Here is a 27,862-nt window from a genome sequence, read left to right as displayed (position 1 = left end):
ATCTAATGTCATATGCACCCAACCGGCTGATTGTCAATTCTACCATCCGTTTGCCACGTTTTTCAAAGCTTGAGGACAGAAAATGACGATGAGATATAGTTCACTGTGTTTTCGTTCTCACTGAAGATATCACTAACATTTAAAAAAAAATTGGTTTAACATCTCACCTAACAAGGACCACCAAAACGAGACCAAATACGTAAGAACATCTTACTTCTTGCTTTTTCTTTTATCGCGTTTTTCCCCTTTATACCTCTGGATGTTTTGAAATAACACGGATTCTATGAAATTATCAGATGATGTTTTCAATCTTAATTAGTGCTAGCTAAATGTGAACCGCTTAAACTGGCAGACGTTTTAAAGAAGTAAGGCTTACTGGCTTACAGCGGCCTTCTCAGTTCTGAATACCCTTCTCCTAAGATTTCTCGCTTTCTCCACGAGAAAGCGTTTCATTTTCGCCCAATTTTTAATCACATATGGAGTGAGCACCTGTGGTTTTATTCAAAATGATTTTCCACGGAAATTTATTCATCAATTATCTCAAGTTAGAAAACGCATTTAATCAACTAATCTGCGAATACTCTCTTTTGATTTCTGCTCTTCCAAGCTGAAACGTGTGATCAATGTTTGGTCTTATCATTGCACTGTGAAGCTACTTTTGACAGGAATAATCGAAAAGATCAACAACAACGCATTCATCACTCGGTTTTGCCTTGTTCACGCAAAAAAAAACCCGGAAAAATTGGTATCAACGGATAGTCGGCCATAACTGAAAAGAAGATTGGTAAGCTACGATCGCTTATCATTTCAGTTAACCCTCTTCTTACCACAATGAATCAATCAATAGAAGTCATTTAATTTTTTTTTTCCTTTAAAAAAAAAAAAAGACAAACTCTAACCACAGCAGAAAACCAGAGGTGGAAACCAAAGTGGCCAATTCTAATTCCTCGTCTTCAAAATAAAGTTCTTCGTTAAAGACACAGTATTTACAAGGAAAGCTTTAAGTTATCCTTCTAATGAACTTGAACTCTCTACATGGCAAATACTGTTTTTTTTTCCTCAAAAAAAAAAAAAAAAAAAAAAAGAGATAAACTCGAACCAAAATAGGAAACCAGAAGTGGAAAGCAAAGTGGCCAGTTCTATTTCCTCGTCTTCTAAATAAAGCTTTCCGTTAAAAATACAGCGTTAAGAAGGAAAGCACTGATTGATCCTTCTAATGAACTGGAACACTCCACATGGCAAATACTGACCTCCAAACATGATGATTAATTATTAAAAAAGCGGGGTAAGTTGACATGATAGATACGGCTAAATGCAACCTACATGCGTTAATTTTTCAAAGAATGCAGCCTAGGCATGATGACGATGACAAATCGCTCTTTATCACTTGAGCCAAAGAAAGCAAACTTTAAAAAAATCACGCGAATTTCAAGAAAATAACTTTGACGTCAATTTGTCCTGCCTGCTTGAAACTTCCCGCTGTGCTCCCATAAAGAGAGACCAAGAAAAGCAAATACCTCATTATCTCAAACTGCTATCGACGTAATCACGGCATTGTCATATATTTTTAAATGTTCAAATTGAACGCCAAGGACACGCGTTCAAAGCATCGAGAACGCGCAAGATGGAAAGGGGAGCGTTTGTTCATATTCTTGGTCTACAAAGGTAACTCAGCATTAAAAACTTCTACAAGACGCTTTTAGAAAAAAAAATTTAAAGAAAATTGCGTTTTGCTTAAACGGTGGCTAAAAGTAAGGTCGAGTGAGCTGCTACCTCGGGAAAAAGGTTCGCAATGTCGTGATTCTTCGCCCCAATTAGCTTCAAGATGAAAAGAAATATGACACGCTGCGAAATGAAAGTGAATTGGAAAATAAACAATTCTCGTTACATAACGTACGTGTTTTGAGGAAATTGTAGCCAAAATTGAATTAAACTGTAATTATTTGACATATGAGAAACTTATTTTTCGACATGCTGGAATTCTACTTCCATTTTAAATTAACGAGTCCTTCAAAGATATGACTGAAGTACCTCTCGCATTCAAGTACGACTGTGATCCAGATTTAGTACATAACCACCGTCGGATGAAAGGAAACTCGATTTAGTTAAGTCTTTTAAGTCTCCATAGAATTATCTTCGCATACTAAAAAACTCTCATCAATTTACCGACTCTGATTTTTCTTTTTTCAAGTTCTGAAGGTAGACACCCCATAGATTTTAAGTATTATTAAATAGTCGCAAACTTTCCCGCAAATTGCATTTTACTGAGTGAAGTCCTAAAATTGTCACTAACACTTTTTTAATATAAAATCACCGCCAAAGTTCCGGCTCAATTCTGCCTTGCAGGCAGTTCATCTAATTACCGGAGCCACAATCATAACGGTTATCGCTTCTGAGTGAAATTTGATTGTCACAGGTTCTAATTGTAATTTATTGCTTTTATCATTTATACTTTTGCTTCCTACGAGTGGAAAATAATGCCATCAATGTCATGAAACGGAAACCAGGGGCGTCGTTCGCATTTGCGGCGCGCCTTCCGTTGTCGATTTCACGGCCCGCCCCCTTTTCATTTGCATGATAAGCGAATAGTCGAGATACGCCAAGAAATATTCATCCAACAGCGTCTATTGATACACCACTGGATGGCTATAATTATCATATTTCCATTTGTAGGGCTACTTAAGGAGCTTCCAAGCGAAAGGGAAGGTTATTCTGCAAAGAGGGAGAAGGGTGAAGGAGGTAACATTAGCTGTCTCTCACAAAAAGGTAAGATTTACTGCCTACATTACCGACTATTTTTTACAGAAAAAAATTCAAAACACCGTTCTTTGACTAAACGAAACCAGAAGCCAAGGTTAAATTCTTATTTCTATTTTATTTTTGTGTTTTTTCAATGTCATGACAAAACAGTTATTGTGAATTTAATGCGCTATTGTATTTGCAATAAGAACAACAGAATTTTCTCACCCAAGTCCGACAAGTTCTCATTGCTTTCACTTTAAAAAGCCACTCCATAATTGATGTCACCCTTTTAGTGTTTGTCACATTATTTTGCAAAAAAACCCAATAAAACAATACTTCTAAAATCCAAAAGTACAACCGTTTGCATTCTAATGCCACTAAAGGGAAATAAATAATTTATGATAAACTCTAGAATTCGACAATTTTTCCAAAGTTAATTTGCGTGAGTTGCTCATGCCCTAATCAATTTCAAGTGGTGGTTTGCAGTTCTCAAGTTAAAAACATTTTCTATATTATGGAGGAATGAAAACCTTTTTAGCGTATCAAAAGGCTAGGGTTCCAAACCGCGCTCTTTTTTTCTTCGGTAAATTGTTGGACTTGTGTGAGTTTTAAAAGTTACTAAAGTTCATCTGAATACGGCCGAGGTTGGATGTCAAGACTTTTAGTGAGAGACAATTGTTTAAAAAAATTGAATTCGCAAATGCGGACTCATTTAGTTTAGCAAAACAAAGTAGCTTAACATCGGTCTAAAAATTAAAGAGCGTTCATTTTTTCACCCCCATTAGATTGTACCATTTAATCCTTACAAAAATAGTCTCTATCAAAGCTACTGCTAAAGAAGTATGAGTGACTGTATTATTTAACGAGAATTTTCGACGTATTTGACACAAACATTCCTTGATGGAAAGAAAATAGTGAGTAATGTTTAGTTCCTAAAATGATCAGAAAGGAGGAGTTATATTCGTAATTTTTAATTTTCTTTAACGAAATCATGAATTATACTCGAAACTTGGCGTGACTTGCAGTTGAACGGAGCAAATGGAAGAGTAGTGGAGATTGAAACCGAGCGGAAGCAGTTTAATTTTGGTAAAGATATTAGAACTGGGCATAATTAGTTTAATGCTGGAAAAAATATTGGAACTGGCCATAAGCAATTAAATGGAAAAAATATTGGAACTGGCCAGAAGCAGTTTAATGCTGGAAAAAACTGGAACTTGGCATAGGCAGTTTAATGTTGGTGGCAAAATTGAAACTGGGCACAAGAATATTACTATTGGTAGAGATGTTGGAACAAATATAAATTTGGTAGGAATTAAGTAATAACCACAATTTTCTTTTCTTGTAAACATACTGTGTTAATGATAAAACACCTTTATAGTTCTCACATCTTTTAAAACTTAACCTGAACCTTAGTTTTTGCTTTTTGCAAATGCCTTTTCAACACAATAATAAATAAATCAACGCTGTATGTCATTAGAGATGAAATGTTTTGACAAGTTTCCGCTTTTCTTGGAGTCTATAAAAAGGGTTCTACAAACATTTGCTATTTATGGCGTATAATTCCAAAACATGCAGTTTAAAATATCATCACATGATATGACAAGGACTCTTTGTTTCTACTTCCTTACGAAGTGTTTTTGTTTTTTGGTTTTTTTTTTTAAGTTTTCTTTAAATTTGTACCTTTTTCTAATATAATTTTTCCTTTTCATCGACAAAAGTAAGACCATTATTTTCATTCGTATGCCAAAACTTTCAATTGTCTCACTACATCGTCATTTTTCCATTAGGAACGATCATCAATAATTGCGTGCAACAAAATACAGCTACGAAAAACATGTCTTTTGCGTAAACGAAATTGTAATTAATCTTTGTTGTGAAAAGTGAATTATTTCTCGTGCAAGATGTACAAATGATTTCCGCCCTTCACAATTACCCTTGAACCGATAATAACCTTTCCCCTCCAGCTGCTATGCTGTGCATTTGTTAATAAATTAATGAGGGCTTTCGACGTGACAATTACCTCTCTTTGGCTTATATTTCGTCTATTTTCAAAACACGTCAATCAGCTCGTAAGATTTAAGTGTTTAGGGCCAGCAACATTGTGTGCCAAATCCTGTTTTCAAAACACGATCGCCGGATATATTTTCCTCATTTTTTGCAAATTTTTTGTCAATTTAGTTTCTTGGGGAATGATTCTTCGTTTCTTGCAAGAAGGAAAAAAACTATTTTCTGTTGTCCCTACTTCTATTTTACTGATCTCAAAAAGTGTGTCACGAACAAAAATTCTGCCCAACAAATGCTAATTAATCAGCCTGTTCATTTATATTATTTGGAAGTTGTTCGTAATTAAACACACACCAAAGAGTACTTTAAACTCGCTTTTTGTGTGATTTATAACCCTCAATGAAAATTTTATCCATTGTCCTTGCTGTTTGCTCTATCGACTGAGTTCGAATGGGCGCTGTGCTTTCGCTCCCAGATTCCTGTTTTCCCTTTTACCGTTCCCCGTTCTTCATTTCTTGCTCCTCGTTTTATATTCCCTTTCCTCGTTCTCAATTTTTCTTTTACCGTTTTCCGTTTCCCGAACTAGATGTTACTAACATCCTTTGGCTGATTTGTCTTTTTCTGTTTTTTTTTCTATTCCTTCTCAGGAAATCTTCCATCATGCGTGGCTTGTTGTTGATCGTTATCATTGCTGTGTTAGCAACGTTTACTACCGGTGGTAAGTTTAAGCTCTAATATGCCTCTAGTTTACATCTTAACTTTGTCAAACTTTTTCTCGATTCAGAATGAATCCAATTTGATGATTCCTCCTCGACTGTTCTCAATAAAAAGCGTTCTCGCTAATTTTTATTGATAACGAAATCCTCTATGTCTGATGCTGCTGGATCGAACGTAATATCTATTTCGCTCTCGCTATTTCTCGATATCAGCGTGAGTTTCATAGTTTAATTTGGTCATATATCTTTTCATAGTCAAGGAACATTCTTATGAACATAGAGGTATATTTGGAAAGAAGCGTTAACCAGAAATATGTCAGCGTTCGCAGAGTAAAAGGTCTTTTCTCTGAGAAGAACCGCTGAAGATTTGACAAAGACAACTCGAAGGACGTAAATTCTCCGTTCGAACGATTCTGGAGGGGTGTGGAGGGCGGAAGCATATGTGTTTACTAGAATCTTTCCTCGAAAAGGACATCATTCAATAAGAAGGGACTGATGGAAAGAACCAACTGGCGGCGTTTTTATTAACTTTTTATTACTTTGTAGCTCTTGAGAACGAGAAACGTCAACATTCTCTATGGCGACCTGGGAAAAAAGGTTATTACTTATTATGTTGTTACTGATATGGTTTTTTTTCTTTTATCCTCATTTTCGTTGGTGTCAGTGTTTTTTTTTGTCTCTTAATGATAATAATAATAATGATGATGATGATGATGAGGATGATAAAAACAACAACCATAACCAAACAAAAACTCAGAAGTAGCTCTAACTTTAATGGAAGGAACCGACTGGAAAGGTTTTTATTAACTTTATTTTATTACCTTACAGCTCTTGAGAACGAGAAACGTCAATATACTTACTGGCGACCTGGAAAGAAAGGTAAGATGAATAATTTTATTTAAGTAGTCCTTAATGTGTTGTTGCTGATGCTATTTTTTTCTTGTAATAATAATAATAATAATAACAATGATGACGATGATGATGATAAAAACAACAACCATAATCAAAATCAAAAAAGCAATTCTAACTTTAAAAAGGTGAGAAAGCGAATTCAAACCGAAAGGTTGGTTAGGAAGAAGTTCCAAAGATCACTGGTACAATACAAAAAGGTTGCCTTTCGACACCTAAATACCCAAGGAATATTTGACAACAACTATATACCAAAGTGGAGGTGGTTAAAGGTAGATATTTACCGAGCTGCAAAATTGTTGTTAATAATAAAGCTGTCAACAATATAACACAGAAATACAATTCTAACTCCCGCTACTAATACAATATTTTCGAGCACAAATCCTAAGCAAGTTGCTCGGAGGTGACTAGCAAAGGTTATTGGGAGTTTGAGTAGCCAATCAGAGCGCGCCTTAAACGCCATTTAGTATATAATAAAGCTTGATGTCCAAGAGAGTTACCATACCACCCATCAGCTTATAATGAAAGCTACTGCTAAGAAAAAATTTAACTAATGCTTATGATAAGAATAAAAATGATGACGACAACAATAATTTTTAACCAAGGGCAGTCTCTGGTCCTCTGAGCACCTAGCGATCATCGGACCACCTTTACTTAGCGTGCATTGCAATGTAAATAGCATAACTTAGATATATAACGTGTTCCTTGAAAACGAACATTAATTTTTGCAGATGAGACACATTTGCTAGGGAATCAACTTCACGATCTTCAAGGTAATTCAGATGTCTTGCATGCTTTCACGTTGGTTAAGTGCACAAATATATGAAAAAATTTTAGTTATTTTTTTTGTTATCTACACTTACCTAAGCCCACACTCAGAATGGCTTCAGAATCGCTATCTTACAAAAATTGTTTTTGTGAAGAACCGTGGGAGATTTGAAAAAGGCGAACGTTAAGTAAGAGAGCTGGGATGGAGAATAAGGAAAGAGAGACAGTTGTCTAAAAGAGAATGTGTTAGGAACGTGAACTCTCCGTTTTAACGATTCTTGGGGAGGGGGGGGAATCGGCGCACCAGTTACAATGACTTTCACTTGAGTCCTTCATCGAAAAGGAAATCGTTTCAAAAGGCAGCGATTTGTGGAAAGAACTAATAAATGATAGGAAACACACGATGCAAAGTTTTGTCGCTAATTTTCAACGTTTTATTTTCCTCCTTTTTGTTTTTGCAGCTCGTGAGAACGTGCAACGTAAAAATATGTGGCGACCTGGAAAGAGAGGTGAGATGCCTTTTTTTATCTTAAATGTAATTAATACGGTCGTCATCGACGCTGTTTTTATCCTGTATCTTACTGTTATTGGTTTTAGTATTTTGGGTGGTTTGTTTCTTGATGATGATAATAATAATAATAATAATAATAATAATAATAATAATAATAATAACAATAACTATAAAATAATTATAGCAGCATTGACAAAGTAAATAATAAGTAAGAAAGCAATTCAAACCGTGGGTTGGTTGGCAAAATTTTCCAAGATCACTAGTACACTAAAAAACCAATCATTTTTATCTAAAAAGCCTGCCTCTAGATACCTAGATACCTCGTACTATGGGATAAAGCGTGATGTCCAAGGAAGTAACTATATCATCTATAAACTTACGGTGCAAACCACTGGTCAAACAAAAAAGAAATAATAACAATAATATTAGTAATGATGACAACAATAATTTTAACCAAGGGCAGCCTCTGCTCCTTTGAACACCTGGCGGTCATCGGGCCGCCTTCACTTAGCGTGAAGCGCAATGTGAATAACAGAACAAACATTTATAACGTGTTCCTTCAAAAAAAACATTAATTTCCATTACATTTTTTAGATGAGATACAATTTTTAGGATATCATAATTTCCAAGGTAAGTCAGATGTCTCGCACGCGTTTACGTCGGTTTAGTGTACAAGTGTATGAACAATTTTAGTCATTTAATTTTTTTTTCAACACTTTCCTTAGCTTCAACCACATATAGAGCGCCGGAGAATCTTAACAATGGAGTTCTCTTGCTTTATTTGGGTCTTACCTTTCACACCCATGTTTATAACTTGTCTGTCTATCCCGCCTTAGTCTGCAGATAGATTTTTTTTTTTATTGGAATTTTGAGGCGTCGTGAATGCACAAATTGGCTTATCCTTATCGTTATCACACTAAGTTTGTCTCTTAGAAGAGGTGCAGGAGGATTGAAAAAGGCGAACGTAAATAAGGTGGACTGGGATGGAGAATAAAAAAAGATAGAGTGCTAACGAAATGGAAATAAAATGTCCAAGAGACGTGAGGTCTCCGTTCAACGTGTTTTGTGGGGTGTGGGTGGGGGATGGGAGGTTGGACACCAATTACGATGGTTTTCACTTGAGTCCTTCCTCGAAAAGAGTATTGTTTAAAAAGGTAAGGAATTATATGAAATAAACTATTGGATGTAACGAAACACACGATACAGACTGTGACTTTGTTGCTAATTGCAAAGGTTTTTTTTCCTTTATACGTGTTTTGCAGCTCCTGAAACCGTAAAACGTCAAAATAAAAAATTATGGCGGCCTGGAAAGAAAGGTGAGATGACTTTTTTAGTGTAAAATGTAATTGATACTGTTATCGCTAGTGTTATTTTTATCTTGCATCTTACTGTTGTTGGTTTCGGTGTTTTGGTCTTGTTGTTTCTTGGTTAAAATAACAATGACAATACTTATAAAAAATAATAGCAAAAGTGACAAAGAAAGCAATTCAAATCATGGGTTTGCTGGGCAGAATTTCCCAAAATTACTGGTATACCACAAAAACAATAATTTCTAACCAAAAATCCTACCTCTGGGTACCTAGATACCACGGGCTATGGGATGTATATTGATGTCCAAGGAAGCAACTATACCACCTAATATATAGATTTAGGCAAGCCTAAAAGCGGAGCTCGCATTTTTTTTTTCCCGCACGTCTCTTCAACAAAACTAAAGCCCCTACTATGGATAAAGTGCGTGGTAATATTAATGGATTTTCATTCGCAACTTCTCCGTATCCGTGTAGAGGACTGACTATAAGATAGTGCCCGTGGTACAGTTGGCCGTGCATGCTAAAAGTAGCACCTTGTACGGTCGGTTGTACGGCCGTACGGTCGTACGGTCGTACATCCAAATTTTTTCGGCTTGATGGGTTACTACTATTTTGTATAATTATGGGGCTACGCTCTGCGAGCTCCGCTATTAGCTTACGGTGTAAACTATTGGTAAAAAAAAATAACAATTGATCATTGATAATAACTATAGTTTTTAACCAAGGGCAGTCTCTGGTCCTCTGAACTCAGCGGTCATCTGGCCGCCTTCGCTTAACGTGCATTGATTCATGACGTGTTCTTTTAAAACAAACATTACATTTCCATTATATTTTGCAGATAAGATACAAACGTTAGGATATCACAATGCCCAAGGTGATTCAGATGTCCCACATGATTTTACGCCGGTTAAGTGTACAAGAGTGTGAAAAATTTTTCATTGATCTTCTTTGTTATCAACACTTTCCTAAGTCCCAACCACATTATATCGAAAAATCTTTACAACGCAACTGCGTTTCCTCAGTTGGGACTACCGCGCAGAGTAATGTGAATAGATTCTCCATCAAAACTGAAAAGGTGCATTTCGAAAACTTTCTTCAGAGTGAAACTTTATTTGGGGTCAACCGTTCATATAAAACTCCGACTGAAAAGAAAAAAGCTTTTCGAGAATACTCACGCTAATGCTTTCATTTTTCTTGTGTATGTGTCTTCTCTCTGCGCATGCCTAAGGGTGCACCCGATCAAATGCTTTCTTGTCGTCATAGCCACTCTTTTCTCGCTTCAATTGCGGTTATGAGGATTCCGGGAGCGAAGTATGATTTTCACCAGCAAGAGTGGACATATTTTTAACTGACTTCTTAAAAGAAACGACTTCAGAAATAACTGAACTAGAAACATTGTTATATTAATATATTCTGCTTTCCATTCAAATCCCTCCCTCCAGGTAAGCAAAACAATTATTATGTCTAGTTTCACCGATTGTTAATTCGTTAGTATTTTTTTTCTGTCTTTTTTGCATGATTCAGCCTCTTCAGGATCCATACCAACTCTAAATGACCAGTAAGTTTGCCTAATTAATACTAAAAAACGCTCCAAACCGCCATTTTCTAAAGAGTGACCCCCTTGTCAAGAATGAAGTTTCTAATAGGCACCCTCTCCCCACCCCCCCCCTTCCATATTATAAACGAAACTGCTGGTATTTACATTTTCTTGGGCCAAGTAGCGTTTCATTGTAAAATATATGGGTATTTGAAGGCCTCTAAAAGTCTTTGTTTTGAATATTGAAGGCCTTTCAGTAAGATTAATGCTCACTAAAAGGTATTTATTCAAGCTGGGTAACAGTCAAATGAAATGTTGCGAACTGCCTTATGAGGCTTTGATAAGCACCCTCCCCCATTCCTCCCTGAATTTGACATGAAATTTTTTTATTTGTTTCCCAGGAAACAAAACGATCTGGAAACTCAAATGACTGGTAAGTGAAATTGCCGTGGATAGAGTGGAAGTGTTAAACTCATTCCTTTTTATTCAAACGACGGCACGTGAATTTGAAAATCAACTTTTTCAAATTTGAGCGGAGTTCTGTTCTTAAAAACACATAGGAAACAAAATTCATCTTCTTTACTAACTATCACAATATGAGAATCTTGTAAAAATAAATTTGGTGACCAATTACCAGTAAGTTCAAAACATCACAAATAGATTTCTTAAAGAAGGCGCTCGCTCTCTTGACAATAATTAGACTCACCCGTCAACAATCTCGAACGATCTCCTAAAATTGCCGAAGGTGTGTCTATGATCTACAGACGATCTTTTAAAGAAAGAGAGACGAGTAGATGTAGGCTTAAAGATCCCTTACGTTTTTACCTTTACCTTCACAATATCAACAGGCGTTATGGTTTCAATCATCTTACTTTATTTCATTTCTTCTTTCTCTGTGCAGGTTTGGGAGGAGTCAGCCCGCCAGTAGCCAATATACCTTTCCCAAGACCAGGAAGAAAAAGGTAATGATTCCGTGGCGGATCGTGGAACTGAATTTTCGGGAGGAGAGGTCAAAAGTTACTAATTACTAATTAGTTACTAATTTAAGGGTTGATTTTAATCCAGCACAGCGTTGAACGCGCGATTCTTCTTCCAAGGATGAAAATTAATCCATCCGAGTAATCATGTAACTTGAGTTTTAAATAATGTAAAGCGTTAAGAAGTTCCCCACGAACAAAACTTTGACCAAACTCACAGCTCTAAAAGATCGCCCACTTAGCTGCCGCGTTTTTGACCCAGACATGATGGGCGACCGCGAGTACTCGTGGAAAAGCTATTGCTGTGCTCAGAAGCTATATTCGGTGTTTCAGTTGTGTTCTAAACAAGCCATACTTTCGTAAACTAGATTTAGATTGTTCTTTAAACTTTTCTACTTCACGACCTTCAATTAATTTGTAGTGACAGTACTGTATTGTATGAAACTAATTGTACAACGTTTTCTTGGCTCCCAGGAGATCAATGGCTGCCTAAGGTTGAGAGATGTCCAAATTTCTTGGTAAGTTAAAATTTTCATTTTGGTATATTTTTTCTGATATTTTTGTTTCTTGAAACGATAACGTTTCTTTGTGATATCAAGTTCCACGGCCGAGTTTTGAAGATTCTAAATAGATTCGTTTCAATATTTACATCATGAAGACGTCGTTTAACTATTTTTAGCTGCAACATCTGCCGAATATTGCTATAAATATTTATTTGAGAAACAAAACTGTACACCTCATCAACCTTTGAAGGAACAAACATATATGTTTTTATTAAGTCAAAATTATTTGCAATAATTCTGATCCACAAAATAACCTTTCTCTCGTAATTTTGTCTCTCCTTCTCTCTCAGGCTAAACTACGGACATGAAAAAGCTTGCAAAAACATAGTTAATGATAAATACCACACAAACGAAGACCGAAAGTGACGAGGAATGCAAGTTTCATGAAGATCTTTGAAACACGATAACACCCTTATTGATTCAGCGCCGCTTGAAAAGCCCGGCGAATGTGAATGAGTTAAAAAGTGTGTAAATAAAGCTAAATTTCAAGCGTATTCTTGCCATATTTGACTCATGGGTTTAAACTCTTGTTTGCGTCACGGAAATATGCCTTTTGCAGCTTGAAATTTCAAAACAATTAAATGAAAAAGTGCTCCCATGTAGATCTCGCAAGAATGATCTTCCTAACGTTTAACATACATCTTCTAAACGCTCCGGCAGTATTTCTTTGCAAATGAGTAAGGCTGAAAATTCGTTGTTATATCATGTTAATACTCGCTAGTTTGGTTTTTAATTTGGCTGGCTAATGTATTTATCTTGCAAGGAGAAGAGGCGGTTATTTACTTCGTGGATTATAAGGGGAAAAACATCCCTAAAAATAGAGGCATGGGCAGCGCTAATTCGTGTAATGAGCTGGAAGCACAATATTTTCCTTCCTGACTCCTGCGTTAAACTCGAAACCTCCCGAGAAAACATAGCCCACTCATGACGTAAGTTAAAATTCAATTCAAATTATTGACATTTAAACCCGAATTGATCGATAAACACATCAATTACAGCATTTGTCCAATTAACTCTGCATAAAGCACACATTTCGTCACGATTAATTTTAAGCCTCGGTTTCAAGCAGTTGGTGGACCTCAAGATTTGAGATGTAGGAGGCAAACTTTTTCCCAGGGGTAACTGTAGTCACAATGCTCTACACAGTTTTTAAAATATCAACGTTTATTTAAAACGTTGGAAATTACCGAGAGGGCGATTTTGTCTGACAACGCCTCAACTTTGCTTAAGCAACTGGCCCTTCGTCTGAAGCAACTGGCTCAAGTAATTTTTTTCGCGAACAACAAGGCCACAAAAGTGTTTCCGAAAGGTTCTCTGCCTCTCCTGATAACCTGAAATCTGTAAACAGCATTCATAAATTTTAAAAAAATGTCTTCAGAGAGTCGTAAAACAAACCGCACTTTCTCGTTAAGGTAGAATGTATGCGCACACAGCACCTATAATTCTCAAATGTCAAATATCTTCATAAATTCACGACTAAGTACATCTCAATTCAAACTGCTGCGGCGGAGAGATTCCGGGGTGCGAGCAGTAACAGATCATTTATAGAAATCGGCCCCATTAGATAACGAAATGTCAATTATCCCAAAGAGAAGTTAAAAAAGAGAACTGGAGCAAAAAAGCATTTTTAACGTGATAATTGCCAGTATTTTAAAATGTCAAAAGCAACTTGTCTCCTCCATCGCGTGGTAAGCTTTTGAAACACAATTTTCATTATCAACTAAGTTGATAAAACCAATTTATCATCTATGACTCCCACCGACGCAGCACTGCACAGTTTCCTTAGAAACTCTCTCCTTTATTACCTCATTGCTTGCTGGTTACATGTTGTTCTTACGTCTAAAAACATTTCATGATAATTATGAAATTTTGAGCGAATTAGCCAACACAAAACGTTATAGCGAATTATTGAGTGACACTAAGTACAATCTTCTTCTAACCCAACAAAATTTCCCTTTTTTCCAGGGTCAATTTGAACACAAAAGAGGTTACTTTCCATCAAAATTATTCTTCTGTTTAATGTTAAATAAATCTTTATCGTGGGCATAATTATCAAAATTCATAATTTTTCGTCAACTTATTTTTAAAGAAGAACCCTTTAAGTTATTAAATAGAGACCTTTTGCTTTAAAAGTTCGTTCTACTTATGCTTTTGAAATACAACTTGTAACGATCGATATATTTAAAAAAGAACTTAAAAAAGTAACTCAAACCTTTGCAATGAAATTCTCACAGCAAAATAATTTTTACATTTTTATTTCAAGCATGCTTACTTTTTTATTTTCTTTCTGTTTTCTTTAGTTTGTCGTAATCAGGTATCAGAAGTTTTGATCATTACATGGAATTTTCGCTATTAACTAAACGAATGCTTTATTATTTGACAGTTAGAAATGTCTTGAGTTTTCAATGTTCCTCGCTCGTAACAAGACAAAAAAAATTCCTTTCTTTCATTACCAAGCTTAAAATTTACAATCCTTCTTATTATTTTCTAAAATAGGCTTTCTGATTTTTACAGCATGCGAGACGAATGTCACATACGAACCTTGTAAAGGCCTCAGCTCACCGTAGAGTCTCTGTGGGTTCGATTGGCACTCTCGCGACAAGACTTAAAACTATTTCTCTTTACCTGGGTTCGTTTGGCAAAGATAGTTATTGTTCCACGTTATCTTCTTATTATCCGGTAGATAATTCCGAATGTTGGCCCGCTCTAACGTATAATCTTATCTCCAGTAAGGCCCATTTCCTTGAAACGAGCCAATCCAGGAAAAAAACGCTTATACGTGTGTGATAAACACTAAGACAAATGGGTTTAATCATTATTTGTACCTCCTTTGCTGTGTGTTAAGCTTTGATAATTGTAACTTATAAGACCTTTTCCGTTTCTATGGTCTTAACATTACTCCCCCAGTTGTTGTTAAAATGTGTATATTGCCTTGAATATGTGTATTCGTTCCTCCTAGGAAATCATGCAAAAGATGCAATTTACTTATAGTCATACTAGACATTTCTTAACAATATATTTAAGCAGTGTCAAAAATAAGGAAAACGTGATATAGATATCCTTTATTGTAAATTTTCTTAACTATTCAATGAATTAAGAGTGGATGAAAATCGGCGTCATTTCTAAATATGGTGAAAAAAATTTGTAGCCACAAAGTTGTTTTCTTTATTTTATTAATATCAGTATGAATAAAACCTTAACTAATGCAGTATATTGCAACAATGATTGCGCGACAGAAACAAAATTTGTGTTTTGGGTTCAACAGACTTTTGCGTGTTAGATACGGTTAATTACGAGACTTTGAGCGGTGACTACACAGATGATAGGTGATCGTGTGCGCTAATAGGAAGTACTTATCATTAACATCTGTTTAGCTATCGCCACCTTTTCTATTCTCAAGTGAAAACGGATATTGTCGAAAAGGCATGAAGCAAAACAAGCTGCCGAAACGCCGCCGACAAATTACAACCCAAACCACGTGATCACTGAGCCGTTCGCGTCTCTACGCATAAAAGCGCGGGAAAGAGTGCTGATTTCACTTCACTGATTCAGTCAGGAATTAAGGAGACATTACTGAAAGGTAAGAACTTTGGAGATTCAAGTTATTGTTGTTGTAAATAAATATACTTTTTCCTTTAGAAGCAAGAAGAGAGAAAAACCTAGTTTACTTCCTTAACGCTTAAGAAGGTTGTTTAGCTAATATTAAAAGCCGTAATTTTTCTAGACTAAAAAACCTCAATATTTCTCAGCTAGAGAGCTAAAGAATTTTGCATTTCCTTTCGGATAATAACAGGTCGCGAGTATAAAACGAAGTTGAGTCCCTAATTTTGCTATTTTGAAATTGGCTTGCGAACAATCACCGACATAATAGTTTAAAAGGAATAAATTTTATCGTCTAAAAACACAATAATAATACGGACAATTTCTAATCTTTCACACATTAAAATTTTAGATTTACAAGAAAAATTCACAGCCTATAAGTTTTATGTAGGAACTCTTACTTATTTGAATTGGTGTTTTGAAAGCTTTATTTCGGCTCCCTATGGATAAATGTTGTCGGACAATTGTAAATTCTCTTTTCTCTGCTTCCAGTCGCTCTGTGTATTCAAAGTCTGTTTTACCAGTTGAACCGGATATTAATTCCACTTTTTCAAATTCAAAACAATGCACTATCATTTAGAGTTATTCAGTTTCAAATTCTTAACCTCAACTTAGGTGACGATGATCGGGAATTCCAATTCAGATATCAATGTAAATCCAAGACGAGTCAAAATAGTGCGGAATTAGATACGGAAAACACTTTCCTTCAGTCTCTTGCATTACTGGCTCAAACAGGAAAAACATTGTATGAGAACAAGGTTTTTGTGGTAAAATAACGTTTTTGTTATTTGGTTAAGGGTTTCACAGTTTCCTCAAGAAGATAATTTGAGACTAAAGTTAATGAAACGAAAGTTGACGAATTTAACACTTAGAGTCTAAAAGCAATTGTTTTTCGGAATCTTTTTCTACTTTTTCTTACAATTAGATCGACCTCCTTGTTATGCTATTACTTTTTTTTCATGTTATCTTGACAATTAGAAAAGAGACCCATAAACATGCATCAATTTTTTAAAAATGTATTCATTTTTCTTATTTCTTTTGTAGGGTTCACGATATCCTAAATTTGAAACAATGGTTACCAAGGTGGTGTGTTACTCGTTGTTCTTTGTAGCTACTGTAATTCTCATCAGTGTGCATGCCTCTGCGAAACCATTCAGCGACGAAGACACAGGTACTGAATATACTCCTAAGGAGCAGTAAGGCTCTTTGCATTGTGATTAGTTAAGGTAGTTCTGACGCTTTGTAGGGCTCTAATGTCACTAAGGTGATCTGCTGATGACAGAATCTGACAAGAAGAATAACTTGAGCCGTAGATGCAGTTCAAAAATGTAGAATTGATTGTCACTGGTTATCTGTAACTGAAATCCTTTTTCAAGGATTTCAGTTACAGGAAAAAGCCGCAAGTTAGACACATTTCAGTGGTTTCTTTTTTCCTTCAGAAGAAATCTTGTCACAAATAGTGAATTTGCAATAAATCTTATTTCTAATGGTGGATGTAAAAAGGGGTGGCCAAATGCAATCTAATTTGCTCCTAACATGATGCTCAGAATTTCAGTTCCTTCGAAACCTAATTTTTTTCGAGAGGTTTTTCGGCGTTCATTTAATCGCAATTAATCTTTTAAAATCAGCTCGTTACATGCAATCAAGATAACAATAAAAAGAAATTGTAACCACTCGGAAGGTGTTACAAATAACAGGACCATAGGAAAGATATTACTATTATTATTATTATTATTATTATTATTATTATCGGGGAGAGCACGTTGCAGCATTGGAACTACCAGGGACTTTTATTGTCCAAACTGGCAATTAGAATCATTAACAACTATTCACTGAAATAGAGGTGGCTAGATAATCAATAGCCTCTAATTGGCGCAACAATAAGCAAGGATATTTGTCCGTGGACATTATCTGTTCCAAGAGTGAAGCTCGAGGAAAACTGTGTGCTTCGAGGAACAGATAATGTCCAAGGAGCATAAGGGCATGTTTTTGCGCAAAATAGGGGCTATTGTGTGAGAAAAAGTTTACGAAAAGCTTACTGGCTAATATATTTTTTTTTAAGTGTTCTCTGTTACGACTTTATGAACAAATAAATATTTTCCTTTTTCTGTAACAACAGCAAAACGCTCTCCCCTCTTAAATTAAATTCATACGAAGACTTATCACAGTGAACGTAAGGTTTGAAATTGGGGAATATCACTTGGGTGATATCCTCGGACATCCCCCGGGTTTATCTTGGGGTATATTCTGTCACGTTATGCGTTTAGACCAATTGCGCGCGAGCAAAAAACCCTGACTTAATGGACCATATTTACCGAGCCCTAAAGCGATGAGGTAAATATCCACTGCTAGCCACTGACACATAGGTGAATAGTTATTTATGTTAATAACAAAACAGTGAGATAACAGCACAAAAAGATGATTTTAACTCATTTATTCTTTATTATTACAATAATTTCAAGAGAAAACCCCTTAGAGTTGCTTGGAGGTGAATAACAAGGGATATTCGGAGTTTGAGTAGCCAATCAGAACGCGCCTTAAACGCTATCCATCGTAATGACGGCTATCTTGCAGTAAGGGCGGGAGGGGGGGGGGGGTGGGAAGAGGAACAACCTTAAGCCGATTCAATTTGTAACCGATTGAAGAGCTCAGGATCCCTCGACTACGCTGCCAACGCTGGAACAGAGTAGTGTTAAAAACTATGACTATTAACAAAATTTTCTTCTCTTACTAACAATCAAATAATGATTTATTTTTGTTTCAGAGGATATCGCTTATTACACAGATGACGCCATATTAACCGATAGTAAGTCCAATTAATTTCTTTATTCGTCCAAATACAGAAAATTTCTTAATCTGTGTGCCCTGAATGAAATAGGTTACCAAATATTTCTTCTGGTTAATTTTGTTTAAAATTCTGTCCATTTAGGTATCACTCACGTATTAAATTAATTCTCTACTGTGCAGGTCCACCTAAACTAAGAATGAACCGGCACGGCAAGCGAGAATACTCCACGTACGTCACAAACGACTTCAATTCAGCCGACAGTAAGTAAACAAACTTTCAAGATACCAGAATTCGACTACTTTGTATTGCACTCAGTGATTTTCGAGTCCTTGAGTCTTGCGATTTGTACAAAAACCGTGACGTTGTGTTCGAAAAAAAGAGGAAAAAAGAAAAAAAAGAAAGAAAAACCAAGAATGATTTGATTGATAAAAATGTAATGGGAGATTATTTGTGGAAGAAAACGTGCTAAGCCCACGGGTTACTAATTTTTAAAAGGAGGTAACAACAACCAAGATATCACAACCGACAACATACTTGCTTAAATCTAGGCTTCCCGTATTGACTCAGTTGTCTTTTTGGATCAAATGGAAAAAAGACGGGTCCCATTCTTATTTTAACTCCAATGTTCACCCTTTTCCGCGTTGCTGATCCTAATGCCCCTTATGCCTCAAAGACCCTAACACTTGGCTAACTTGTCATCAGCCCCCCTTCCCACCCCCGAACGAGAGGCAAAGAGTCTGGCCGTAGGCGAGGGACCAGTTTTTCTTCTCTCTTTTTGGTGCCAACCTTCAACTTCTCTTTTTCATCATCACCTTTATCCTGGTTAGGTCCTCAAAGAAAGCTACGCATGAATCGCCATGGAAAATAAGAAAAAAAAAGCCAAAAGGTGAGCCAATAAGGAAACGTAATTTACAAAACCAATTTGTTTTCAAAGCCAGTCATGATAACCCTAACCCAAACCCTAGGAGTTTAACTCTTAGAGGCCAACACGTGCATAACTACCATTGTTTATGACTTGTTTCAGTCTCATCGAGTCATTTAGAGTGGATAGTACGCTAGTCCATAAGTCCTGACTGTTTTCAATACCCATTTATAGTCCAAGGTGACTGAGAGAATCTCTCTCACAGAAACAGCTTGGCCAGCCCAGCTCAGAGCAAAACACGACCCGGTCTAAGCTCTCACTTGGACCTCCAAGGCATCTCTCACCAGCTACCTGATCCTGACCAACAAAAATAGTTGCATTTACTATTCATTATTGACATTAGGTCGATTGTTCTATTCAGTGCGAAATCGCCCTTTTCCCGTTTGCTGTGACCATGAACTTCATGCTAAACCCATGATAGGCCCAGGTGCCTCTTCCCATTATGCAAATCCTTTGCATCAGTTCTATTCAATCTCCCCTCCCTCATACCTTACCCTCCCTGTCTCAGACTACCACCACCCCTCAAGGTTAACTCTGTCTTCCCCTTTTTCCCCTGTAGGACTGTAACATACGTACTTGGAGCAGACGGGGTGAGGGCATAGAACACATGACGGCGTCATACAAATTACATTTATTAGTCACGGTAACACTGAATAAAAAATGAGAGTAGGTTGAACTTAATGGTAAAACGTTACAGATAAGAATATTGTAAGTTATCAGAAAAAAATAAAGAATTGTCGTGAAACTAAGAGGATGAAATCTTACAGAAATCTCCACGCTACTATCGATATCATGATCAGTCTTAACATTTCTTTAAAAAAAATATCTGCATTGTCAATAGGCAAGATTAAGCGAAGCTGGTTGATTAACCTTTCCAAAAGATTTACACATCTGTGTGCGAGTCATTTCTTGCAATTAGAGTCCCGAAATTTTGGTGTTGAATCAGAAACTCTTTCCTGATTGATGTTTCCTTTCCTTTTCTTTCTACCAATCACTTTCCTGCTTAAAACGATAACTCGAAACAAGGTTTCAATGAGGTGATGACTTTTACGGCTAACGGTTAAAATTTTGTCCAAGTTACGGCTAACGGTTACTATCTTTCCATTGTGGTCACCAGAAAAACAATTTACGGTTATTTTTTTTTCTACGACTGACGGCTAATTTTTAATAATTTTTACGCCTAACGGCTAAATCTCTCGGTCATTTTAGTGCTCACGATGAACCTCATTGAGACCATCTAGAAATTAGTTTTTGGTCAATGATCCCCAATGATATACCTTTCGCACATCGTCATTTTCAACATGATGGACCTTGGATTGAAACTTTCTTTTTCTAATCAAAATCTAAAAACTTATAAACATTTCATAGTTTTACAATTTTGGTCAATTGCCAACAGGAAAACGAGGTTCTTTGTCGTTTTATCTCCGTTCACGGCCGACCCATACGATGGTACGAGACTCTTTAATCTCTTCCACTTTTCCTTGCATCTCCCGCTTTTCAGCGTCTAAAATCACCACTGCGTCCTCGCCCGTGGCGGGTGTTGCTAGGTAACGGGCGTCAGACTCGCAGCCAATTACGATTGGACGCTCGGTGTGGATCCAGTCCCTCGTTCCCGACGGTTTGCCTACTGTCGAAATGAACTTAATTATTTTTATGCCTCTGGGATCTACATGCAGCACAATTATCGTCGGTTGATCTTTTGACGTCACATACACGTCATAGCCAGCGTCTCGTGGCCTGAAGGCGAGGTGACTTAGCAGGATGTCGGATTCTATATCATTAAATAAGTATATCTGCCCCGCTGGATCGATGTACTGCGTTAAAATCGCGTAAAAATTCAATGTTATGACAAAACTTCCATCTGGAGACACGAATGGTGTCCCAAAGTTAAATGAGTTTATCGCCTTGATTTGTCTTTCTCCTAGATCCATTACCATTTGTGCTTTAGAGTCACGTTCCTCGTTTGTGTAACACTGGACGAAAGCGTATTTGAAAGGTTGTGATAAAACTAAACCGATTGTTCCGTAGCACTGGTAATCACTAAGATTGTAAAACTTGGAATACTGCTTGGTAACCAGGTCCACTTCATGAATGCCTGGTTCCATTATGTGAGTGACGTAAGCATACTTGCTTTCCTCGTTTGTCAACTCGCAGTTCCCTGCTTCAAAGAAGTCATGCGCTGGCCTGGGAATGCCGTCAATCATTTGCGCCTTGATTGATGAGTGAACAGTCACTTTACCAGCTTCGTTTATCACAGAAAGTGTTCCGATGTCGTCTTCGTCTTCAGTGAGCACATCAAGGGAACTGTTTCCCCAGCTTAGGATCCATACAGTGTCCAGAGATCTTAAAAATAGGAAAGGAAAAAAACGTTTCCACAATAAGAGGAATTTTCAATTCGGATGGTTTAGGTTTGGCTTTCCCTTGCTGCGTGATTGGTCGCGAAAAGTCGCGCCACTTTCTCAACCAATCAGATTCAACAGACTATAGCTAGCTCCAATTTCGATTTGCCAGCTCGCATTTTCCCGCGCTTCAGACGCGTTTGCTTGTTATAATTTTTCATGACTACTTGTGATATTTTCTCTCTTTTGATTAGCTGTTATGATAACTTTGGTTTTGGTTTTGGTTTTGGTTTCATGACGCTCGCTCGATATAGCACGTTCTTAGGGAAATTTATCCCGGTTAAACGATTTGTTTTCCTGTCAGTTTACTAGTTTGTTTCATTTCCTTTAAAGCCACAAAAGAGAGACAGAGCTTTTTCGCCGTCCATTTGTTTGGCAAAGTGAGTCAAATCATTTTAAAAAAAGTAGAAAACGTTTAGAAAGGAGAGGAAATAACAACGAAGTATAGCGCGAAAAAAATAAAAGGTTTCTTTTCATTGAATTCCTTTTAGCTTTTCTTTTGTTGTATAAGTATCTGAGCGGCATATTTCGTTTTCGTTTAGAGGTACGTTTGAGTTCGCGTACACTGGAAATGACATCGCTGTCACTCTTGCTAGTAACGCTTATAAAAATCACAACATTTCTTTACCTGAAGTACTTCAATTTGTAAGGAAAGTCCTCGGTGGGCACTTCTTGGACGAATCTTTGCGCGGCAATATTCAGCACGAGGATTCTACGCCCTAAGAAATCCGCTGCGTAGATGTATTGCGAATTTACACTCACTGCTCCACCCCAGTTACAGGGTCTCTCTCGGGTCCCGGTACAAATGGACGATGATGTGCCATTTATGACGTGATCAGCGCTAATGTGAGTGACAGTGGAAGCTGTCTTGGGATCGATGACGTGAACACCATCGTTTGCGAAGACGTAAAACATGTGACTCCCAGGAATAGCTAAGAAAAAAATGATTCGTAAGAACTTACAGTTGGACAAGAAATGCATTCTCTTTCCGCTAAGTTTTCTATGTGAGTAGAAAGAAGAAAATATTTTGTTTTGCCAGGAGGCCGTTACTTATGGGCTCCTGGTTTTGCTTTAAATCCTTGTTTGGCGATCAGCTCGTCTTCAAGTCCGAGTGACTTCCAGACTTCTTTCTTGCTTATTTATTTACTTATTTTTTTCATTAGCGATATTTATGCAACCTGGCCCAGTTCAGCTTCAAGCAGGTTTGACTGGGGGCCTGTTTATGATATATTTAGTAAAACAAAATGTATTTAGAAATACAGAATACAAAAGGAGCCCACAACACAAATTACAAGTCACACATAAGATATACAATATACGTTACATTACAATATAGTGTATTATATCAATTACATAGATGAGGTTTGAGAAGTTTCTTAAAGTTAAGCAGTGAAGTTATGGTTCGCAGTTTACTAGTTAGAGTATTCCACGCCTTGGCACCTTTGTAGCGAAAGGAACGTTGATATTTCGATGTTTTAGCCGAGGGTTAATCGCTAAGGTCTCTATATCTTGTATTTTAGGCATGATATCTTTCTGTCTAACTGTCTATTTATCTGACTCTCTGTCTGTCTGTGTGACTCTCTGTCTGTCTGTGTGACTCTCTGTCTGTCTGTCTGCCGGACTCCCTGTCTGCCTGCCGGACTCTCTGTCTGTCTGCCTGACGCTCTGTCTCCTTACTAATCTTCGAAGTCTATTAGTAGCATACAAAGTGCATAGAATGAGCAACAATGTGAAGCGATGGAAAAAGACGCCAAGACGAAATGTACCAGATGATGCAAAACTGCCATAGAAGTTGCTGGTTCATGTTACGTTCCCGACCAATCAAAAATCTGTTAAAGCGATAGGTTTTATTTTGGAGACAAAATACAAGTAAGCGAAGGACTGCATACCATTAGGATACCCTTCAGCAGTAGTAAGCACTGAGAGAGTAAGCTACGAATCAAGCGCATAGACGCCAATTAGGGCTTGAAGCAGGTCCTTTTCGACTGGATTCCAGCGCGATAGAGTTTTAATGATAAATGAAAATGGAAGTACTTTCACGCTACTTGCAAAACTTACCCGGGGCTACTTTAATTGGCTCCTGGACACTGATCTCAACCTGCTTACGGTCCATTCCAAAGTCATTGGAGGCCTCGCATGAATATAAACCATTATCACTTTGTGTGAGCCCCTTTATAAAAAGCTCCCCATCTTTTTTGGTCAAAAAACGATTGTTGGAGTTCAACTTTACATCTTCTTTTCGCCACGTGATCGCAGGAACTGGATAACCGTGCACTTGGCATCGGAGAGTAAGATTTGAACCCGACATCGGTTTCTCGTCATTTTTTACCATAAAAACCTTTGGCGTGCTTCCTGCAAGAATAATGTAAGACTCCATCACAAATCATACATTACGGTTCCTTCGACGAGTGGGTTGGCCGCGCCACACTTTTTCAAGCGTCTTTTTAAGTTGCCGAGGCCGGTTATTCCATAATTTCGAACTCTTTCAGTACCATTATTTTAAAAAAAAATCCTACAGATTTTTGCTGAAAAAAAAAAACAAACAAACAAAGGCCTACCATACCGAAACTCCATGAAAATTCATATTTAGAGAGAAATCCATCCACATCTTTATCCGCAGTGTTTAACCATTGTGTCGAATGGCAAATTTGTAAGAGTTCCTTGATGTTATTGTACATAATGTAGTCGGTGACCAGACTTTTTAATTCATAACCACTGATGCTGTGATCGTTGTCTTTATCGTACCGGAAGAACAACTCGTCAATCAGGATGTTTATCGTCACCTTCCTGTGTATCTCTCTTTCAAAGGTTTCCAGTATGAGTCGTTTCATTTCGGATAATTTCTCCTCGGGGCAATCTAGTATAGAAAAATAATGAGGCACATCTGTGATCACCGGGCTTAATCAGAGTTTCCGGCTGTCACAGGCAATTAAACAGCATTAACTTTTTGTCTTGGCTAATATAAAATCATATTGAAAAATACAAGCCCACCCTTCGTTTTAGCCTTTTTCTTCAAGCAAGCCTTTTCCCAGTCGATGCCTATCTTCTTGCCAGTCAAACAAGCGGATCTGTGCAGTTCACAATGATTCACATACAGGATTCCATCCTTTCCACACACAGGTTTGTGCCTTTTTTTGCACCGTGACGCACAAACACACCGTTCAGTATTGTCTGATTGGACAAGACATTCTTGACCCGAAGGACAATTCCGTCGACAACCTGAAAAATTAGAATGAAGCTGCGTAAAGCTGCGACTGAATATTTTCAGGTTTAAAGAAAGATCAAAATAAAGTCTGCGCCAGGAAAACCAGTCTTTTTCAAATTTAACCTAGTGATTTTGCGCAATATATCTCACAAACCTTCATTTCTCTTTAACATTTCCTCGGGAAAAGCTTTTAAACAAACGTCCATCAATTTTCTTTCTGTACCATCATTAAACTGTGCCACTCCATACAATAATCCTTAGTTTTGCGCTATCTAAAAGCATTTTATGAGCTACAGGAGACTGTTCACTTTTAGAAAGCCAAAGAGAATTACTCGGGAACCGAAAAGGCAGAGAGTGATTTTCATGGCACAGTATCAAGGGATATTCTTGCTTCAAAGATGCATTTAGTAAATAAAGGTAACAATAACTTACTTTGAGTCTTAGTCAGATTTGCTTTCTTTTTTTTCGCATCTCCATGGACCTGTTTGACAAAAAAATGTGATTTTCATTTTTGTGACAGAGACAGTGAGCATGGTCATTTTGCCAATACTTCGTTGAGTTACATTTAACATGGAAACCAACCCTTGAAAATATCTCAGAGCCCACAGCTTCCACTACACATCATTTACTCCCGGCACTGACACCATTTTTCATCTGAAAGCCTTTTTACTTGTTTTCATTGATTGAGAGTCGGGTCCAAGCTTTCAGAGACAACGATTTCCGCGCCCGTGTAGCTGGACAATTGCGCTCGTGATCGAGACGATTAGCTGTATGTTGGCTGATCAAACAGACAGCTGTCAATCAACATAAAAAGGTTTTCTATCGGCTTTCAATTTTTCGGTAAAACAAAAATAAAGCAACCAAATGATTAAGACATCACAAAAGGAGAGAAAGCTTTTTAAAAAAAGGCATCATTTTAATAAACTCAAACAAGTTAGAGGGCAAATTCAGCTGTGTTTTTTAAGAAAATTTAAGCTGTGATGGCTGTGTTTTGAGGAAATTTTCAATTTACTTAAAACCAATTCTGGTCAGATAACTTCACCAGAAGATTCCAACCTCAACTGGTATCGTTTTTAATAAATGAATACCTTGGATGCTATTTAATTATTCATGCACCTGAGCGAAGGACTTAATTGTTTGATAGACAAGTTGTAAAAGTCATTTACTTTCTCTTTCAAATATATATTCATCCATCAGTCAGAGATGAGAAACATTCTATATTTTTTGAAGGGAAAGAAATCTTCTATAGAAGAAGAAAGGAAAACAGACGCAATCAGGGCTTTTATTCCCTTTCATATCGAATTGGCCAATGATGCATAATTTATGACATCCCGAAGGGTAAATCACTTCTATGCAAATTCAAACAAAATTTCGATTAAAAGTCAAGGCTTTTTGAAAGACTTATTTGATTACGAAAGAGGATGAACTATAATATTTCCTTTAAGAGACAACTGTGGAAATTCTAGTTCTCTTTTAGGTTCCTAACGCATCAACTTTGCAACAGACTTATTCACCTTAAGGGTGCTTCCATACCTGACTGTTGTTCCTTCAAATAATTTACCGGAAAAAAAACATAAATATTCGATTGGACAGTTTTCTTGAAAGAGTTAATATAACCTATAAGTTGCTTTTGCTTTGTCACCAGAAGCTCTTTCGGAAAGAAAAGCTATATGCAGGTTAGAGGCGTATTTCAATAAAATTCTCGCTAGCCTGATGCAAGACTAATTACAGTGCCGAACTGTGACTGGCTGATTTTTTTGGAAACAAAACGAAGGCTTGTTAAGAAGTTTGCAATTAACTTCGTTTTCAGCTGTTACTAAAATATCTAGACACAGAATAAAACGATGCAACCAAAAGCAAATTTAAAACTGATTCCATAGAGTTAAGGTTTTTTTCTAACACGATTTCAGCAGTCAAGAAAGTCAAATCCGCAGTCGCGCGGGCATTCGCAAAAATGCTTCGTAATCACTTCAAAAACTGTTTGCATTCTACAACACGGGGAAGAAACTTACCGTGAGAAGAAGAAATACAACCGTGGTCATCAAGATTCTACAATTCATATCTGCCAGCCGTGCGGGGATACAGATACAAAACGGCAAGATGGATCTCTTTCTCTTCGCAACGGACGAATTTCGAACGCGTGCCTAGCGCAGCGAAGCGTATTCCTCGGGCACGCTGGAATGTGCCTGTTTACCCAATCCAGTAACGAGGAAGACTTCTTTTTGAAGCACGGGACTTGTGGTTCATTACCTTGTTTAGTGTTGAGTATAAATGGTTTTGCACTGCGTTGAGAAAGTAGATAAAGACATTACAACCAAGGCTCCCGCAGCGTTGAGAGCACAGTTTGCGCGTGACTAAAAAGTAAGCAAAATTGATCGTGAGATGAATACTTCAAAGCTATTTGCATAAATACTTTGTTGATTGAAAGAATAGTCAAGACAGACATTTCTCTAATAATGTCTGTAGACATAATAAAAGTAATAGAGTCGGCCTCTCGTACTAACCAGCGTGGGTTACAGAGGAAGTTCGATTTTTTTAGCGTTGAAATTAATTTTTGTAAAATTGAAAGTTTACTTATCGAAGGGTTTCCGCTAGTAGATTCAACGCAGGTGAAGATGTGATGGGAAATGATTTCATTTGACCTAAAAAAACGTATCTTCAATCAAGGAACTAGGTATCTGTGTTCGTCGAAACAGAACTAACCTGACAGAATAAATGAGGCATGCAACGATCACTCGTGTCACGTACCTAGTTTTAATGGTTATGAAAAAGCTGAGAGAAAGATTAAAAACTAGAGATCGATTGAAAACAAAATCACGCGCATCGCAATAAGGAGTTTTAAATCAACACTTCCGGCATCCGTCGCTCAGAGGTGATTAATGAACCCAGAGCAACACGGTGTGTTCACTTT

The 27,862-nt window shown here is 37.1% G+C and overlaps 2 protein-coding genes and 1 long non-coding RNA gene across 4 annotated transcripts; 2 read left to right on the top strand and 1 right to left on the bottom strand.

The window, feature by feature from the left end:
- Positions 1 to 78: 78 nt before the first annotated feature.
- LOC113672746 (uncharacterized) lies at positions 79 to 12,531 on the top strand. Of its 2 annotated transcripts, none has more exons than XM_089200830.1 (15): positions 79 to 199; positions 2,674 to 2,766; positions 5,394 to 5,464; positions 6,009 to 6,059; positions 6,291 to 6,341; positions 7,103 to 7,144; positions 7,601 to 7,648; positions 8,245 to 8,280; positions 8,913 to 8,966; positions 9,799 to 9,834; positions 10,485 to 10,518; positions 10,899 to 10,930; positions 11,399 to 11,459; positions 11,949 to 11,992; positions 12,328 to 12,531. In XM_089200830.1, exons 3-14 carry the CDS (start codon positions 5,407 to 5,409, stop codon positions 11,965 to 11,967), a joined length of 522 nt encoding a protein of 173 aa, XP_089056956.1. In that variant the 5' UTR covers positions 79 to 199; positions 2,674 to 2,766; positions 5,394 to 5,406; the 3' UTR covers positions 11,968 to 11,992; positions 12,328 to 12,531. The 2 variants fall into 2 exon arrangements, with proteins under 2 accessions (XP_089056956.1, XP_089056957.1); XM_089200831.1 differs by lacking the exon at positions 79 to 199 and adding an exon at positions 1,605 to 1,665.
- Positions 12,532 to 15,488: 2,957 nt separating this feature from the next.
- On the top strand, positions 15,489 to 20,096 carry LOC149048808 (uncharacterized). Its single transcript, XR_016185074.1, has 6 exons — positions 15,489 to 15,617; positions 16,682 to 16,808; positions 18,402 to 18,443; positions 18,605 to 18,685; positions 19,253 to 19,311; positions 19,907 to 20,096. It is a non-coding gene; the product is annotated as an uncharacterized LOC149048808 (long non-coding RNA).
- Positions 19,964 to 27,307, bottom strand: LOC113672679 (follistatin-related protein 5). The gene is made up of 7 exons (XM_027189003.2): positions 26,964 to 27,307; positions 25,384 to 25,432; positions 24,738 to 24,965; positions 24,310 to 24,603; positions 23,805 to 24,098; positions 22,375 to 22,678; positions 19,964 to 21,690 (listed from the first exon to the last, which is right to left on the bottom strand). Exons 1-7 carry the CDS (start codon positions 27,009 to 27,011, stop codon positions 20,766 to 20,768), a joined length of 2,142 nt encoding a protein of 713 aa, XP_027044804.2. The 5' UTR covers positions 27,012 to 27,307; the 3' UTR covers positions 19,964 to 20,765.
- Positions 27,308 to 27,862: the final 555 nt, after the last annotated feature.

Source organism: Pocillopora damicornis, chromosome 3 (assembly GCF_964200805.1).
Source record: "Pocillopora damicornis chromosome 3, jaPocDami1.2, whole genome shotgun sequence".
Lineage (NCBI taxonomy): Eukaryota > Metazoa > Cnidaria > Anthozoa > Scleractinia > Pocilloporidae > Pocillopora > Pocillopora damicornis.
Note: the sequence above shows the minus strand (reverse complement) of the source record. Positions and strands in the feature narration are given on the sequence as shown.

What these genes read in the sequence shown, in the direction of transcription:
- LOC113672746 (XM_089200830.1), top strand. Translation starts at nt 5,407, where the DNA reads ATGCGTGGCTTGTTGTTGATCGTTATCATTGCTGTGTTAGCAACGTTT. An exon ending in AGCAACGTTTACTACCGGTG is followed by an intron (nt 5,465 to 6,008) that starts GTAAGTTTAAGC and finishes ATTACTTTGTAG; the next exon opens with CTCTTGAGAACGAGAAACGT. An exon ending in TCAACTTCACGATCTTCAAG is followed by an intron (nt 7,145 to 7,600) that starts GTAATTCAGATG and finishes TTGTTTTTGCAG; the next exon opens with CTCGTGAGAACGTGCAACGT.
- LOC113672679 (XM_027189003.2), bottom strand. Translation starts at nt 27,011, where the DNA reads ATGAATTGTAGAATCTTGATGACCACGGTTGTATTTCTTCTTCTCACG. An exon ending in AAATCTGACTAAGACTCAAA is followed by an intron (nt 24,966 to 25,383) that starts GTAAGTTATTGT and finishes CTAATTTTTCAG; the next exon opens with GTTGTCGACGGAATTGTCCT. An exon ending in GAAAAAGGCTAAAACGAAGG is followed by an intron (nt 24,604 to 24,737) that starts GTGGGCTTGTAT and finishes TTTCTATACTAG; the next exon opens with ATTGCCCCGAGGAGAAATTA.